This window comes from Acinonyx jubatus, chromosome B4, assembly GCF_027475565.1.
Source record: "Acinonyx jubatus isolate Ajub_Pintada_27869175 chromosome B4, VMU_Ajub_asm_v1.0, whole genome shotgun sequence".
Lineage (NCBI taxonomy): Eukaryota > Metazoa > Chordata > Mammalia > Carnivora > Felidae > Acinonyx > Acinonyx jubatus.
Window position 1 is genome coordinate 33,926,275 of NC_069387.1, and position 17,329 is coordinate 33,943,603.

A 17,329-nucleotide genomic window follows, 5' to 3' on the forward strand; every position below is an offset into this window, starting at 1 on the left:
TATAAGGGAGGACTAAAACTGAGATTACTTGACCAGATTCTTTAGGCAGTAACCCAGATCTTCTAAACTCCAAATTCTGTGTTCTTTTCATTAGCCCCCTAGTAAGCAAATGGATTAAATTTAGAATACATAATGATTTTTTTTTATGTTTATTATTTTTGAGAGAGAGAGAGTGTGAGTTGGGGAGGTTCAGAGAGAGGCTGGGGTACAGAGGATGTTAAGTGGGCTCCACACAGATGGCAGAGAGCCTGATGCGGGGCTCAAACCCATGAACCACAAAATCATGACCTGAGCGGAAGTCGGATGCTCAGCCAAGGCGCCCCAATGATTTTTTTCATATACAGAACCTTCTATCAATATATCCTTTATGACTTTGTGGGTAGGTACTATTATCCTTTTTCTTTTTCTTTTTTTTTAATTTTTAGTTTAAGTAGGCTCTACACCCAACGTGGGGCTTGAACTTAGGACCCTTAGATCAAGAGTGACATGCTCTACCAACTGATCCAGCCAGGCACCACTGGGTATGATTATTTTTGATCAGGTTTTTAGTTTTCTGGTTCATCATTTATGATGAAAATCAGTGGTTATCTCTTTTAAGTAAATTAGAAATAATTCTTGAAGACAAGTCATAATAAACTTCCTATGTTTGATATGGAAAACGATAATTATAAGCAAGTACCTCTGGTTACCAGCTGCTTAAAATAAAACTCCAGATCTGCTGTAATGAATTAATAATAATTAATTCCTTGGTAGGCAGAGGAAGAGTTCAACATTGAGAAAGGTCGTCTTGTGCAAACCCAAAGACTGAAGATTATGGAATACTATGAGAAGAAAGAAAAGCAGATTGAGCAGCAGAAGAAAATGTAAGTAGATCCTGGTCACAATATTAGCTAAGGAAGCTTTGAAAAGTCAGTGGGACAAAAGACAGAGCATGTGCTTTGGAGTCAGGGAGGTATGGATTCAAGTCTTAACTGGACCAACTTACACTTTTCTCACCTTGGGCAAGTTGCTTAATTATTTTCCTTCCTTTGTGAAAACGGAAGCTTCACAGGATTATTGAAAAAAAAGTTGGAATAACTGATATAAAAGTGCTTCTTTATCTTTGAAAATAAGTTTATAGAAGCCACTCGAGTATATGCAAAGAGGAGTATTTGTGCGTATGTAGGAAGCTGTATATTTTTTCTACAGTTTCTATATTTTTATGCTGTACTGCTACTATTTTTCCATATCTTTTGCAGTCAGATGTCTAATTTGATGAATCAAGCAAGGCTCAAAGTCCTCAGAGCGAGAGATGACCTTATTACAGTGAGTAATTAGCCCCTATTATAAAATTGTAAAGTGTTTATTTACCTATTATAGAGAATGCACTAGTTAGCATTAGCTAATTAAGGAGGTGAATGGTTTTTAGAAAACATTTGGTCAGCAAATCATTATACTAGGTGTTGTAGTAAATACAAAGTGAATAAGATATTGCCATGTCTTCAAAGACCCTCTGATCTCACAGAGCGTATAGACTCTTTTGGTTATACAGCACATTATGGGTGGACCATACAGTATGTGAGGGTGATAGGGACGAATAAAATTAGTAAAATTATGGTCAAGAGTGCAAGGCTAAAAGAGCTTCACCTATTTTCAGTAGAAGCTATTGAAGTTTTTATTTTATTTTATGAGAATTATCATAAATAGGGTTCATGGTATGAGTATGTAGGCTAAATTTAAGAGGGAAGAGGTTAGGAGCACCTGGGTGGCTCAGTCAATTAAGCATTTGACTTCAGGTGAGGTCATGATCTCACAGTCCGTGAGTTTGAGCCCTGTGTTGGGCTCTGTGCTGACAGCTCAGAGCCTGGAGCCTGCTTCCGATTCTGTGTCTCCCTCTCTCTTTGCCCCTCTCCCACTCACACTCTGTCTCAAAAATGAATAAATATTAAAAAAAAAAAAAATAAGAGGGAAGAGGTTAGACACAAGATAGCCATTTGGGAAGTATTGTCATCTGAGGAAGAAGGCAGAAACCTACTGAAACATACATTTAGTTGAGAAAGTTTAAAGGTATTTGAATTAGGGACTCTTGACTGGCTCAGTCATGAGAGCATGTGAGTCTTGATCTCGGGGTTGTGAGTTTGAGCCTCACATTGTGTGTAGTGTTTACTGAAAAAAAATATTCATATAAATTATATTTCAGGAACCAACAAGGATGCCTGCTGTTTCCACTGTTCTTCATTGTGGTGCAGGCCTTAGATTCCTTTAAGGTGGAGAAATAGGAATTATACACAAATTAAGAAGGAATAATTTTTTTTGCAGATATGATTGCCTATACAAAAAATATAACATCTGAAAAACTGTAAGAACTAGTGATTAGTTCAAAGTGGTGACTGGCTATAAAGACAGTATAAAAAATGAATAGTTTTTCTATATACCAACAATAACCAATTAGCAAGTAAAATAAAAAGTAGATTCCTTTGTAGTGGTTACAAAAACTACGGATAAATGGTTACAAAAACTATGGGTAAATGCTAGTGAATAAGCCAGCATTCATATGAAAAAGCTATAAAACTAAAAATATAAAATTTGAATAAATGGCAAACATACCTTTCTTTGGTTTGTTTGAGAGAGTGTGTCTGTTCATGCAAGCAGGGGAGCAGAAGGAGAGGGAGAATCCCAAGCAGACTCCAGGCCCATCACGGAGCCTAATGTGGGGGGCTCAATCTCATGATCCTGAGATCATGACCTGTGCTGAAATCAAGAGTTGGATGCCTAAGTGACTGAGCCACCCAGGTGCCCTAAAAACATACCACTTTCTTAGAAGATTAAAGAAACACAAACGAATATAAGTGTGTCAGTGTTGACACATTTTGCAGGAAGACTTTCCAGACATTGACTACTGACTAACTCTTCTTCCAAGTTCAGTGCTAAATACTGAATTTCAGATGTGGTTAACTAGGAGAATGGTGATTGTGTTAATGAAATGGGAAGTTAGGAGGGCAAGCTCTTTTTTTTTTTTAAGTTTATTTTTGAGAGAGAGCGAATGTGCACACACAAGTGGGGGAGGGGCAGAGAGGGAGAAAGAGACACAATCTGAAGTAGGCTCCAGGCTCTAGCTGTCAGTGCAGAAGCCAACCTGGGGCTCCAACTCACAAACTGTGAGATCCTGACCTGAGCCGAAGTTGGATGCTTAACCAACTGGGCCACCCGGGTGCTCCTGGAGGGCAAGGTCTTTTAAGAATAGCTAGCTTAAAACAAACAAACAAAAAACAAAAAACAAAACAAAAAAAAGAATAGCTAGCTTACTTTTGGACATACTTTAAGGGGCCAAGAAATCTCCAGTTGGATGTGTCTGTCAGGATGTTAAGTGAGGGGCTGAAGTTCAGGACAACAGAGATTGCTTATTAACATAACCTTCATAGCACTTCAAATGTGAATGCTTTCAAATTCTAGGAATATGGGAAAATAGGGAATGTGTTGCTAAATTATCTTGTTACATGGGAATGAATAGTTCATACTCTATAAAATATAAAAGGAGGACTAGACAGCTTTTTGTGGAAATGTTGACTGCAAAATGTTAACACCTGAGGGTAGTTGTTACCTAATGTCTTCACTAAAATGTTGAGTTTCAGTAACCAGTGGTTGATTTTTTTCCACAGGATTCAGATTTCTTTAGCAACCAGAATTGATTGACCTAGTTTATACGCTTCTCTTAAAATAATAGTATGTGCTTAGGGAAGGTAGTTTGTTGTAAAAGAATTTGGGCTTACAAGTCTTTCAGCTTTGCCATATTAGTTTGAGTAAATTATTATTTCTGACCCTCAATTTCCTCTTTGGTATGTATTAATTATGGTGCTTGGTTCAGAGGGCTGGGTTTTTCTCTTTTTTATTTTAATTTTTTTTAAGGTTTGTTTATTTTTGAGAGAGTGAGAGAGAGAGAGCATGAGTGGCCAAGGGACAGAGAGAGAGGGAGACACAGAATCCGAAGCAGGCTCCAGGCTTGAGCTGTCAGCACAGAGCTTGACATGGGGCTCGAACTCCCAAACTGTGAGATCATGACCTAAACCAAAGTCAGACACTTAACTGACTGAGCCACTCAGGTGCCTCTGGGTTTTTCTCTTTTTAAAAATAATTTTTAAACTGTTTAAAAGTAAAATTTATTTTGGGGTACCTGGCTGACTCAGTAGAGCATGCAACTCTTGATCTTGGGGTCGTGAGTTCAAGCCCCAAGTTAGGTGTGGAGCCTACTTTTAAAAAATAAAGGGGCATGTGGGTGGCTCAGTTGATTCAGTGTCCAACTTTTGATAACGGCTCAGGTCGTGATCTCGTGGTTTGTGAGATCGAGCCCCATGTCAGGTTGTGCACTGACAGCATGGAGCCTGCTTGGGATTCTCTCTCTCCCTCTCTCTTTGCCCCTCCCCCACTTATTCTATCTCTCTTAAAGTAAATAAACTTCAAAATTAAATAAAATATTTAAAACATCAAATTTATTTTTACATAGTGTTACATGCACATTAAAAATTTAAAGAATCGGATACCAGGGTAGCTTGGTTGAGCATCTGACTTTTGGTTTTGGCTTGGGTAATGATCCCAGGGTTGTGGGATCGAGTCCTGAGTTGGGCTCTGTACTAAGTGTGGAGACTGGTTAAGATTCTCTCTCTCTCTCTCTCTCTCTCTCTGCCCTCCTCTGTCTTACACACGTGCACTCTCTCTCTAAAATAAAAATAAAAATTTAAAATTTAAGGAATCAAATCCATAAGGCTTATACCAACAAATATCAGTCTCTTGGCCCAGTTGAAACACAGGGTTCTTAGGCTCTCATAAGGATCGAATGCAAGAATGCATTTAAATGCTCTAGCTTAACACTTGGCATATAGTATTTGTTTAAGAAGTGTTACTTCACTTTCCCCACCCCATCTCCTCCTGTGGTGACCCTTCTCTTAATTGGTCTGGATAGTTGAAATATTCTCCCAGCTGTTTGGTGCCAGTGCTCAGAAAGCCCTGAACTATTTAAGTTGCTACATCTTTGATATATGCCTGGAGTCAAAAATGACAACTGTGTCAGCTACTGTGTAGATGCTGTTATTTGTATAGTCAAGAGTTTAGAGACCTGTAACTTAAAATATCTCAGTAGCAGGCCTCAATATGAGTGCCAAGGGTTATAGCATGTATTGTTTTTTTAATTAAAAAAAATTGTACTTTTATTTTTATTTAGTTTATATTTTTAAGTGATTTTTAAAAATTCACTTATTTTTGAGAGGGTGTGAGTGAGCAAGGGGCAGAGAGGGAGGGTGAGAGAGAATTCCACTCAGACTCCGCACTATTCGAAGTGGGCCTGGAGCTCATCTGATGCAGAGCTTGAACTCCCTGAGATCATGACCTGAGCCAAAGTCGGCTGCTTAACTGCCTAAGCCATCCAGGCACCCCATTAATATCTAAAATTTAGATTAATCATTTATTATCAAATATTTGAATTCTTACCAGGTGCAAGCACGATTCTAATTACTAGAGATATAATAAAATTTAGCTCCTGCTTTTGTGGAATTTAATATCCTAGTATGCTATGTATGAGTTGTGGTTTTAAGTTGATTGATTTTTTTTTTTTTTTTTTTTTTTTTGAGAGAGAGCTGGAGGGGCAGAGAGAAAGAATCCTGAGCAGGCTCCGCACTGTCACTGAAGAGCCCAACATGGGGCTCGAACTCACAAACCTTGAGATCATGACCTGAGCAAAAATCAAGAGTCTGATGCTTAAACAACTGAACCACCCAGGCACCCCCAAAATTTTATTTTTATTTTATTTTATTTTTTTTTAATTTTTTTTAATGTTTATTTATTTTTGAGACAGAGACAGAGTGTAAGTCGGGGAGGGGCAGAGAGAGAGGGAGACACAGAATCTGAAACAGGCTCCAGGCTCTGAGCTGTCAGCACAGAGCCCGATGCGGGGCTCGAACCCACGGACCGCGAGATCATGACCTGAGCCGAAGTCGGACGCTCAACCTACTGAGCCACCCAGGCGCCCCCAAAATTTTATTTTTAAGTAATTTCTACACCCGTTGTGAGATTTGAACCCATAGCCCTGAGATCAGGAGTTGCACACTGCACTGACTAAGCCAGCCAGGCGTCCTGAGAGGTTGGAACTTCTATATGGACAGCACACTGATTCCAGGTAGAGCTGAAGGAATGGATGAGATCACCAAGGTTGTGGATGTCGAATTATAGGGCCAAGTAAACAAACTGAGAAGCATCTTTTTTTTTTTTTTTTTTTAATTAAGTAAGCTCTGCACTCAATGTGGGGCTTAAACTCATGACCCCAAGATCAAGAGTTGCATACTCTACCAACTGAGCTAGCCAGGCACCCCCAAGAAGCATCATATTTAATAGGCAGGAAGATAAGGGATTGCTAAGGAAACATGAAGAAAAAAGCAGTCGTGTTGGAGAAGAATAAGAAGCTAAGGGAACAGAAAACTTGAACAAAATGAGAATCTAAAATAGCAGCTAATGCTTCTAAGAATCAGAGTAGGTAGAGCACAGATTTGGCATTCAAGGTGTCATTTCTGACTTTTGCCAGAGCACTTTCATTGGATTAATGAAGGCAGAAAGCCAGACTGTAATGGCCTGAAAAGTGTGTGGTGTAAGTAAGTGTGTGGTGAGGAACTGGAGGCATGTGCATGGCCTCCTAAGGAGCGGGGCTGTGGGAGCTGCTGGTGCATTGATCTCAGATACAAAGTTACAAGTATTCTATAGCATGCAACTTGAGTTCACTGTACAGCTGAGCTTTTATTTTTTTAATTTATAGTGAGAATTTTGTGAAAATAAACATTTCTATAATTTTAGTTCTAAAGACATGTGTTTCCTTAGCCCTTTGCCAAGTCTAACTTCTTACCATCAAGTAGTTTACAGTTTAGCAAACACAGTAAGAGGCCTAGAGGGCTGAGGAAACAGAGCAGACAGGGTTACATATTCATCAAAGCATACATACCTGCTTTAAATGGATTTCGCTATTTGAAAACATTTTATTTCTAGTAGTTATTTTCTCTGATGTTTATCCTTTTTCCTTGCCTGCCCTGATGTTTAAGAGCACAAGCTTTGGAATTCCTGTGAGATTTGAATTTCTGTTTCCCGGTATCAGCTATTCGGTGGGCAAATTTTTTAAGCACTTTGAACCTTCTGTTTCCTATAAAACAGTCAGGTTTAAGAGGGCAGTTAGGTTAGAGGCAGTCAGGTTCAAGTGGGCAGATATGTCCTTCCAAAGTACTGATAATAAAATGTAAACTGACATGTGAACTGCAGTAATTTACACATCTCTCCTTGGAAAAGCTGCTTGGGGAGCCAGATGATAATCAGAAGGTTGGAATTTATTTATTTTTTAAATGTTTATTTATTTTGAGAGAGAGAGAATCCCAAGCAGGCTTCGTACTGTCAGCACAGAGCCTGATGTGGGGCTCCATCTCACAAACTGTGAGCCAATATCAAGAGTTGGACACTTAACCAACTGAGCCACCCAGGTGCCCCAGAAAGTTTGAATTTAGTATCAAAGAGTGTCACTAAGATATTAGTGGTTTGTACCATTGTTGATCATAATTTGCCTCTTTCACCTATGATGGCATATCTTTTAAGTTATGGGAATACTCAAGGGACAGTATAATTTATGTCAGTCAGGTTTCAGCCTTCTTAGCTAGAGTTTTGGGTTTATTCTGGCTTCCCTGCCTCCTTGATTGGAGTTTTAGATGGTGTTAAAAGTCCTCACTTAACCTATTTCCAGATTTTTCATAGTGGGCTACTTTTACAGATGGCTAGTATTGCTCTTTACAAGTCATCTTTATTTAATTTTATTCTCTTACAGCAAACCTATCTCCATACTCCACTCCTCTTTGCTTGACCATAGTTGATTGGTCAATTCCAGCCCAAAGAAAAATACTTGAGGGATTCCACGATGAGGAGGGGCTACAGTTTCTTTCAGCCAAACATCTTACAGAGTGTATGCTTTAAATCCTTGTGCTCATAAGCTTCCTAGATTGTGTGAAGCCTTAAATGACTTCTTAACCAGACTGTTCGGATTGAAGTGATAATACTTCTCGGGGTTAGGTTGTTCTGATGGACACTTAAAATTAGAGGTTGAGGGGCGCCTGGGTGGCTCAGTCGGTTAAGCATCAGACTTCAGCTCAGGTCATGATCTCACAGTCTGTGAGTTCGAGCCCCACATCAGGCTCTGTGCTGACAGCTTAGAGCCTGGATCCTGCTTCAGATGCTGTGTCTCCCTCTCTCTCTGCCCCTCCCCTGCTCATGTTCTGTCTCTCTCTGTCTCAAAAATAAATAAAAACATTAAAAGTAAATTTAAAAATTAGAGGTTGATTTTTGAGCACCTCTTAATAGTTTCACTATGTTCACGTAGAAATTTTAATTCTAAAAAAAAAAAAAGGAAGAAATTTTAATTGTTTTGTCAGGGTATCATATTCCACCCAGTTTCTTTAACCCCCCCACCAACCCCTCACAAATTGATGATCCACCTTTTCCTTTCTTTCTTTCTTTCTTTCTTTCTTTCTTTCTTTCTTTCTTTCTTTCTTTCTTTTTTTTTCTTTTTAAATCTATGCTCTTCCTCCTTTGAACTTAAAGAATGTTTTTTACATTACTGCTGTCATCATGTCTTTCAGTGTCTGGACTAACTCAAAATTATAACCCTGTCTTCAGACTCCAGGTCTTTGTGAGGAGATGGATTACTGTTTAAATATTTCTTGCTCTGAGGGTTTAGTCTGCTTTGTGTAGAATATATCTGAGATTGACTGTTGCTGTGGGGGAGATTTTGAGGGTTTACTTTCTCTTGAGCCCTCAGGGACTAGAAAAGTCATTTTTGTTGGTTATTTTATTTGGCTTTGTTTTTTGTTTTTGTTTTTATTTGATTTGTGGTTTCAGGAGAATTTAGTGATTCATCACTTATGTATAACATCCAGTGCTCATCACAAGTACCCTCCTTAATACCCATCACCCACTTAACCCATCCTCCTGCCCACTTCCCTCCATCAGCCCTCAGTTTGTTCACTAAACTAAGAGTCTCTTATGGAGGGACTAGAAAAATCTTAAAAGCTAATCACACTCAGTGTATTAAAAGGGTGATAGTCTTACAGTTTCTTTAGTAGATTCCTTTATTAGTGGTTATCCATAGAAATACCTCTGTCAGATAAATGCTTTAAAGCAAAAGCTAGCTGATGTTCTGTAACAAATGGAAATAAAGCCAACCTGATACAACCACTGAGATAATACCACCATGGGGAAAATGTGAAAAAGAAAGTGACTATCGTCTAATAATTACATACTTAGAAGAAGGAAAAGGATTGTCCTTTTTGACATTTTGTTGTTAACTTTTTTTTTTTAAGATTTTATTTTTAATCTGTATACCCAATGTGGGGTTCAAACTCACAACCTTAGATCAAGAGTTGCATGTTCCACTGATTGAGTCAGTTGGGTGCCCTTGTTGTTAATTTAAATGTATTTGTTTTTCATCATTAAAACAAAATAGGGGGGCACCTGGGTGGCTCAGTCAGTTAAGCGTCTGACTCTTGACTTCAGCTCGGGTCATGAGCTCATGGTTTGTGAGTTCAAGCCCCACACTGGGCTCTGCGCTGATAGTGCAAAACCTGCTTGGGATTCTCTCTCTCCCCCTTTCTCTGCTCCTCCCATGTACTCTCTCTCTCTCAAAATAAATTTTAAAAAATAAACTTAAAAAAAAACAACAACAAAACAGCCAAAATGGGAGCTTACTGAATGGGAGAAGATATTTGCAAGTAATACATTCAATAAAGGGTAAATATAAAAATACATAAACAACTTCTACACCTAAACACCACACCACCTCCCTGAAATAATCTAGTTAAAAAGTGGGTGGAGGACCTAAATAGACATTTTTAAAATGGTGTTCGATATCAGTAATCATCAGGGAAATGTAAATTAAAACCACAGTATCAGCTCATACCTTTCAGAACGGCTACTGTCAAAAAGATAAATAAGTGGTGGCAAGGGTGTGGAGAAAAGGGAACCTTCGTGCACTGTTGGAAGGAGTGTAAACTGGTGCAGCCATTCTAGAAAACAGTATGGAGGTTCCTCAAAAAATTAAAAATAGAAATACCATATGATCCAGGGATGCCTGGCTGGCTCAGTTGGTAGAGCATGTGACTTCTGATCTCAGTGTCATGAGTTCAAGCCCCATATCAGGTGTAGAGATGACCTTAAAAAATAATAAAAATATCTTTTTAAAATGAGAAATACCATATGATCCAGTACTTCTCCTACAGGGTATTTACCCAAAGAAAATGGAAACACTAATCAAAAAGATATATGCAGCCCTACTATAGCATTATTTACAATAGCCAAGACAAATGTCCCAAATGTCCATTGATAGATGAATAGATAAAGAAGGGGGTGTATATACACAATGGAATATTAACCATAAAGAGGGAAACCTTAACTATTTGTGACAACATAGATGGATAAAAGACTATTGTGCCAAGTGAAATGAGTCTGAGAAAGACAGGCACCATATGATTCTGCTTATATGTGGAATTTGAAAAACAAACAAGTGAACAAACAGATACAGAGAACAAACTGGTGGTTGCTAGAAGGGAGGGTGTTGGGTGAGGTGAAGGGGATTAAGAGGTACAGATATAAGTCAAGTCATGGAGATGAAAAGTACAGCGTAGGAAATATAGTCAATAATGTAATGTCATATGGTAACAGATGGTGACTAACGGTGGTGAACACTGAGTAGTGGGTAGAATTGTCCAGTTACTAGGTAGCACACCTGAAAGGAATATAACATTGTATGTCAACTGTACTTCAGTAACAAAAAAAAGTACTTGGTTTTGCTTAGGTAAATTTAGCAAAACATGCCTGTTAACTTGTTTCAGGCTTCAAACTATACTATTTTGCTGTTACTTGGGCCCATCTCTCAATAGGGCCTTGTTGGGAAAGGACTCCTACTTTGGGTCATAAGCAGGGAAACAGTAAAAGAACTTTCTATCCTTTTCTGATTTATTAACGAACTAGAATCTTGCAAACTCCTCTGGGAATTTTAACTACTTTTTCAGTTTTGTGCAGAATGTAATAAAAGAGTGATTTTTTTTCTTTTAGGGAAAAAAACTTAATTAGTATATTAAAACTGCATTTTAAAGTTTAAAACAATTATAATACTCCTATCTTCCATTTAACAAGTGGTATAATCTAGTTAAAATATAATTATGCTGGGGTTCCTGGGTGGCTCAGGTGGTTGAGCATCTGATTCTTGGTTTTAGCTCAGGTCATGATCTCATATTTCAGGGGGTCGAGCCCCGCCTCCGGCTCTGTGCTGACAGAAGACTGCTTGGGATTCTTTCTCTCCCTCTCTCTACTCCTCCCCCATGTGTGCAAGCACGTTCTCTCTCTCTCTCTCTCTCTCAAATAAACTTAAAAAATATATATATGATAATTAAAAGTGGGGGCACCTGGGTGGCTCAGTCAATTAACTGTCTGACTTCGGCTCAGGTCATGATCTCATGGTTTGTGAGTTCAAGCCCTGTATTGGGCACCAGGCTAACAGTGTAGAGCCTGCTTGGGATTCTTTCTCTCTGCCCTTCCCCACTTGCGTTCTCTCTCTCTTTCTCTCTCTCTCAAAATTAATAATCTTTAAAAATATAAGTCCGGCACCTGGGTGGTTCAGTCGGTTAAGCATCCAACTTTGGCTCAGGTCATGATCTCGCAATTCACGAGTTCAAGCCCTGTGTTGGGCTCTGTGCTGACAGCTCAGAGCCTGGAGCCTGCTTCAGATTCTGTGTCTTACTCTCTCTCTGTTCCTTTCCTGCTCACACTCTGTCTCTCTCAAAAATAAACATTAACGGGGTGCCTGGGTGGCTCAGTCGGTTAAGCGTCCGACTTCGGCTCAGGTCACGATCTCGCGGTATGCGAGTTCAAGCCCCACGTCGGGCTCTGTGCTGACAGCTCAGAGCCTGGAGCCTGTTTCAGATTCTGTGTCTCCCTCTCTCTTTGACCCTCCCCTGTTCATGCTCTGTCTCTCTCTGTCTCAAAAATAAAATAAATGTTAAAAATAAATAAATAAACATTAAAATATGTGTATGTATATATATATATACATATATATACACACATACACATATGTATGTGTATATATACACATATGTACATATGTGTATATATACATGCATATACACATATGTATGTGTGTATACACACATATATATATATACATATATACACACATACATATATACATATGTATATGTGTATATATACACACATACACATACACAGTTATAGATGAAAAGTATGAATCATTGACCAGTGAATGGCATTTGGTCATGTTTGGTTTGGGGACAGAGTATATATTGTAACATAGACTGAAATACAAGAATAGGTAAACTATATTCATGTTAAAAGTTTCTAAAGGAGACAAACTGCAGTCATCACTTGATGTTTGGAATCCTTGCATTTTGGATCAACCCATTTATTTTCATAATTTGGGGAGGAAAGCGCTCTAATAACAACATAAGAGCATTTGGGCAGCTTTATAACAAGCATTTCTTTGCAAATAACTCACTGTACGTGTGGTTAGTCTTTGTTTTCAGATAAACAGAAAGTCAACTTGGATATACTACCACTGTATTTTTGTTTTCCCTTAGTTATGGATGTTCTAGAGACATTGTAATCAGTATAAGGTTTTTTGTACAGATGTTGAATTCAGTGAAGATAATCTTAAGGTGTATAATAATATGTGAATTAGAATTTTTTTCAACTTTTATTTGCTTTTGAAAAAGAGAAATTTTAAGTAGTTCGCATTATAAACTCTAATGACATGGATTCTCAGAACACCTTCATGAAATTTTTGGGGGTGTCCAGCCACAGATTAGAAATCTTCTACAGTGAGGCACCTGAATGGCTTGAGCGTTCGACTTTGGTTCAGGTCATGATCTCATGGCTCATGAGTTCGAGCCCCACGTCAGGCTCTGTGCTGACAGCTCAGAACCTGGAGCCTGCTTCAGATTCTGTGTCTCCTTCTTGCTATGCCCCTCCTCTGCTCACGCTCTGTCTCTCTCAAAAATAAACATTAAAAAAACAAAAAGAAGAAATCTACAGAAACCAATTTTGTACTGTATATTGACTAAAATGAAAAAAAATCTTCCACAGTAGTGCATGCTCGTGTTGTTTAGTTTTTCATTTGTTAGTATGTTAGAAACAGTCTTCATATGAAAGCATGTATGTGTTTGAACTTTGATTAGTTGTCTAATGTCAAAATTGACAGAAAATTGCTGCAAAGTTAGTCTGTACAGGTGAAGGGCCACCATTCTTATTCTTAAAAAAAAATTTTTTTTTTAAACATTTATTCATTTTTGAGAAACAGAGCACCAGCAGGGAAGGAACAGAAAGAGAGGGAGACACAGGATCTGAAGCAGGCTCCAGGCTCTGAGCTGTCAGCACAGAGCCCGACGCGGGAGGCTCAAGCCCATGAACTGTGAGCTCATGAGCCGAGCCAGTCTTCTGAGAAGACACCTAACCAACTGAGCCACCCAGGCTCATACCATGATACGATTGAAGTGGTGCTATTGAAGTCTTTGAATTTATTTTACTTTCTATTAAAAGCTTTTTTTTAATTGGCACTAAAGTGAATACTTCTGATTTTTTTTTTTAATAAATCTTGGTGTATTTGCACTTAGTGAATGTCAAATGATGAAAGAAACGTTTGCTTGAAATTAGATGTGTGATTTGAATGTCATACCGAATGCCCTCACCTAGGCGCCCATTGTGGAGCAAGAGCTCACTGCAGGTGTCCTGCATGGCAGTGGTTCTCAGAGGGGTGGGGATGAAGGGTGACTCTCAGAACAAAGGGCTTTTCAACATAGAGGGCCACTTCCTCCCCTCCACCCTCTCTCCCCAAACTCTGGTCTCTAGGTGAGCATGTGTCTCTCCTTCCTCCTTAAAACACCAAAAAACATAACTTTCCAAGGATTATACTAACTAGAATAGACTGTGTCGGAGAATTTAAGAGGCATTATCTCTGCCTTTTAAAAGACGAGACTCCGTTTTTTGCCAGTAAGCCAATAAATGCTTGTTACCTAATGAATGATTTCCAATGTGTTCTCTTTGTTATGTTTACTAATAATCCCTTTTAATTTTTATTTTAGTTACTTTTATTATAGAAGTCAATGTTTATTATAGAAAATACAGGGGCACCTGGGTGGCTCAGTTAGTTAAGCATCCGACTCTTGGTTTCAGCTCAGGTCATGATCTCATGGTTTGTGAATTCAAGCCCCTCAATGGGCTCTGTATTGACAGTGTGGAGCCTGCTTAGGATTCTCTCTCTGTCCCTCTCTCTCTGCCCCTCCTCTGCTCTTTCTCTCTCTGTCTCTCAAAAATAAATAAATAAAAACTTAGAAAATACAAACTAGCATAAAGAACACTGAAATCATTGGTGGGTGAGGGGATGGGTTAAGTAGGTGATAGGAATTAAGGAGGGCACTGCTGATCAGCACCAGGTGTTATACGGACATGTTGAATCACTATATTGTACACCTGAAACTTATTATACTATATGTTAACTAACTGGAATTTAAATAAACACTTAAAAAAGAAAATTGAAATCATTGATAACCTAGCCTCCCAGAGGTAAACATTGTTGACGCTTTGCTATCTATCCAGATATTTGTGTTTTTCCTAATAAAAAATATAATCCTATTGCACAATTGTCCTAATAGCTTGCTTTTAAAATCTTTACCATGTAGCTCTTTCTATGTTAGTTTTGTAGATTTCTGAATTGATTGATAATCTGGGCTATTCTACTTGAGTGTGAACTCCCCAGGAGTTATGGATGATTCTTCATGCTTCCTTGTATTGACATATAGGACTTGGTATGACATCTGGTTTATCATCTGTCTTGGAATGTGTTTTGAATGAAAACAGTAATATAATGTGAAGCAATTGGGTGTGAGCCAGGACCATCCTCACGGTGGATTCTGAGCTGATGACCCAGAAACTTATTCTTCTCTGCTCTTTGTAGGACCTACTAAATGAAGCAAAACAAAGACTCGGCAAAGTGGTAAAAGATACAACCAGGTACCAGGTGCTGCTGGATGGTCTGGTGCTCCAGGTAACTTTATAGGTTATCAATAAGATGTGTTAAGAGACCAGCTCTGTTTTGTCATCTCAGCTTTCTTCCTTTCGCTCTTTTCCTTGTCTAATAGACAAATGCATGGGAGGACAGTAAAGTCTGGTGGTTAAGACTTCCAGACTTTACCACTCTTTTATATAGTCTTACTAGTCCTTTAGAACTCAAGGGTCAAATATGCTTGCAACCTCCGGCCTTAAACTTCCTTAATTTGATTGCACCACTAAAATACTTGCTTTAAATTATGAGGCTCAGACCAGAGACAATATGCATCTTAAATGTTTGCTGCTTGTTTGTGAATTCTTATTTTATTTACGTTAATTACAATAACATTTGACCTCTGCCTAGTTGATGAAAGAGAAGATTCCCATATAAATTTTGTTTCTACCACTGGAGTGTTGGGTGTATTTATCTCGTTTGTGATATCAAAAGCTTTTTATCATGTTCTCATACTGTGTGTTCTGTCTTTTTCCAAATTACATGAAAGAATTATAAAAATATTTTGTTTGGTATTGGGTTTTATGAATTGCATTTCCTACTAATTGAATCTGATTGTGTTTTAAAGGGTTTGTACCAATTGTTGGAGCCGCGAATGATTGTTCGTTGCAGGAAACAGGATTTCCCTCTGGTAAAGGTAAAGAGCTTAAAGAAGACATCTATTTTTTTTTTTAATACATTGAAATGTTAGAGATTATATTGCATGCTTTAAATAGATGATAGCTCAACCATGGAAATTAGGGGTATCTTAACACATTATGGACATTAAGTGTACCTAAGCCTCTTGATTTCTTTTCATAAAGAGGTCAAATTGCCCCATCTGAGTTAGTACCCTCTTCCCTTTCTGGGAACATTGTAGTACCATAATGTTCTGAAAGTTCAGCAATAAAAACAGTCCATACTGGATTGGAACAAAGATGGGCAGACAGTACCATCTAAAAGAGGCACACTACTCCCAGACTAGCAAAGTTTGGCTGTAACCCAGTGTATTCCTATACTTGAAGTAATAATGTGGGTACCAGAAAAAAAGGTTGGTCAGCAGTGAAAATATAGCTGCAGGCCCAGAGGCAAATACTAAGTTGTTCCTCCATGTTCTGTCCAACGGAGAATATGCCCCAGTGTGAGGGGTGACTGCTGGCACCATGGCAGGTACATACAGGCTGTAGCATTAGAAGGATGCTCTAGACCAAAGGACCTTGAATCAGAATGAGCTCTCCTAGCTCTGATTCTGTGTCATTGTGTTGCTCTTCAGATTAAAATTCTTTCATGTGGAGTGCTGGCTCAGTCAGAAGAGCATGTGACTCTTGATCTTGGGATTGTGAGTTCGAACCCCATGTTGGGTGTAGAGGTTACTTAAATAAAACTTTAAAAAAATAAAATATTTCCATGCAGTTTGCTTTCAGGAAAGGATTGAGTGCTTGATCCCTTAGCAATTATATTTATTTTGTTTGTTTTTTTGTTTTGTTTTGTTTTTGAGAGAGAGGGAGAGAGAGAAGTGGGGCTCACCCAAAACAGGGCTTGAGTTCACCAGATGTGGGGCTTCAAATCACAAACCACAAGATCATGACCTGAGCCAGAGTCCAAAGCTTAACCGACTGAGCCACCCAGCCTCCCCTAGCTAACATTTCCTTAGCAATTATATTTCTTCTTGTAAATTAGTATACTTAATAGTACATAATATATTTGCATTCTTACTATAATTTGTTTCTCAAGCAACTTGTCTTCTAGGAAAGAAAAAGTGCCAGCTGGAGAACACAGGTGTTGATTCCTCTCACTCTCCACTATAAATTAATTAAGTGTGATTCTAGGGGCACCTGGGTGGCTCAGTCAGTAAGCGTCTGAGTCTTGATTTTGGCTCAGGTCAAGATCCCAGGGTTGTGGGATTGAGCTCTGAGTCAGGTCCACGCTCAGCGTGTGGTTAATATAGTCTCTCTCTCTCTCTCTCTCTCTCTCTCTCTCTCTCTCTGCACGCTTCCCTACCCCCCTGCTCACACACTCACATGCTCTTTCTCTAAAATAAAAAAAATAAATTGTGATTCTAGTTTATAAATCATCCCAGTAACCTGAACTCATGTTTGTGCTGACAGCCTCATGTATGAACTTGTAAAACAGAAAGCTAGACATACTGGAGAGTTTGCCAGGGTGATAAGCATTCTATGGAGGCAGGTCTGAGCTTCCAACTAAAGTTCCTTTTAGAAAATGTTATTTACA

General features: G+C 38.6%; 1 protein-coding gene and 1 non-coding gene across 2 annotated transcripts in view; both read left to right on the forward strand.

Moving 5' to 3' along the window:
• The window catches only part of ATP6V1E1 (ATPase H+ transporting V1 subunit E1), a 30,578-nt gene that overhangs the window by 6,843 nt on the left and 6,406 nt on the right, over positions 1 to 17,329 (forward strand). Inside the window, exons 3-6 of the mRNA XM_027073892.2 lie at positions 754 to 863; positions 1,239 to 1,305; positions 15,014 to 15,103; positions 15,687 to 15,755. Of these exons, the coding sequence (XP_026929693.1) occupies positions 754 to 863; positions 1,239 to 1,305; positions 15,014 to 15,103; positions 15,687 to 15,755 (336 nt within the window). The remainder of the gene's footprint in view (positions 1 to 753; positions 864 to 1,238; positions 1,306 to 15,013; positions 15,104 to 15,686; positions 15,756 to 17,329) is intronic.
• On the forward strand, positions 10,116 to 10,188 carry TRNAR-UCU (transfer RNA arginine (anticodon UCU)). Its single transcript has one exon. It is a non-coding gene; the product is annotated as a tRNA-Arg (tRNA).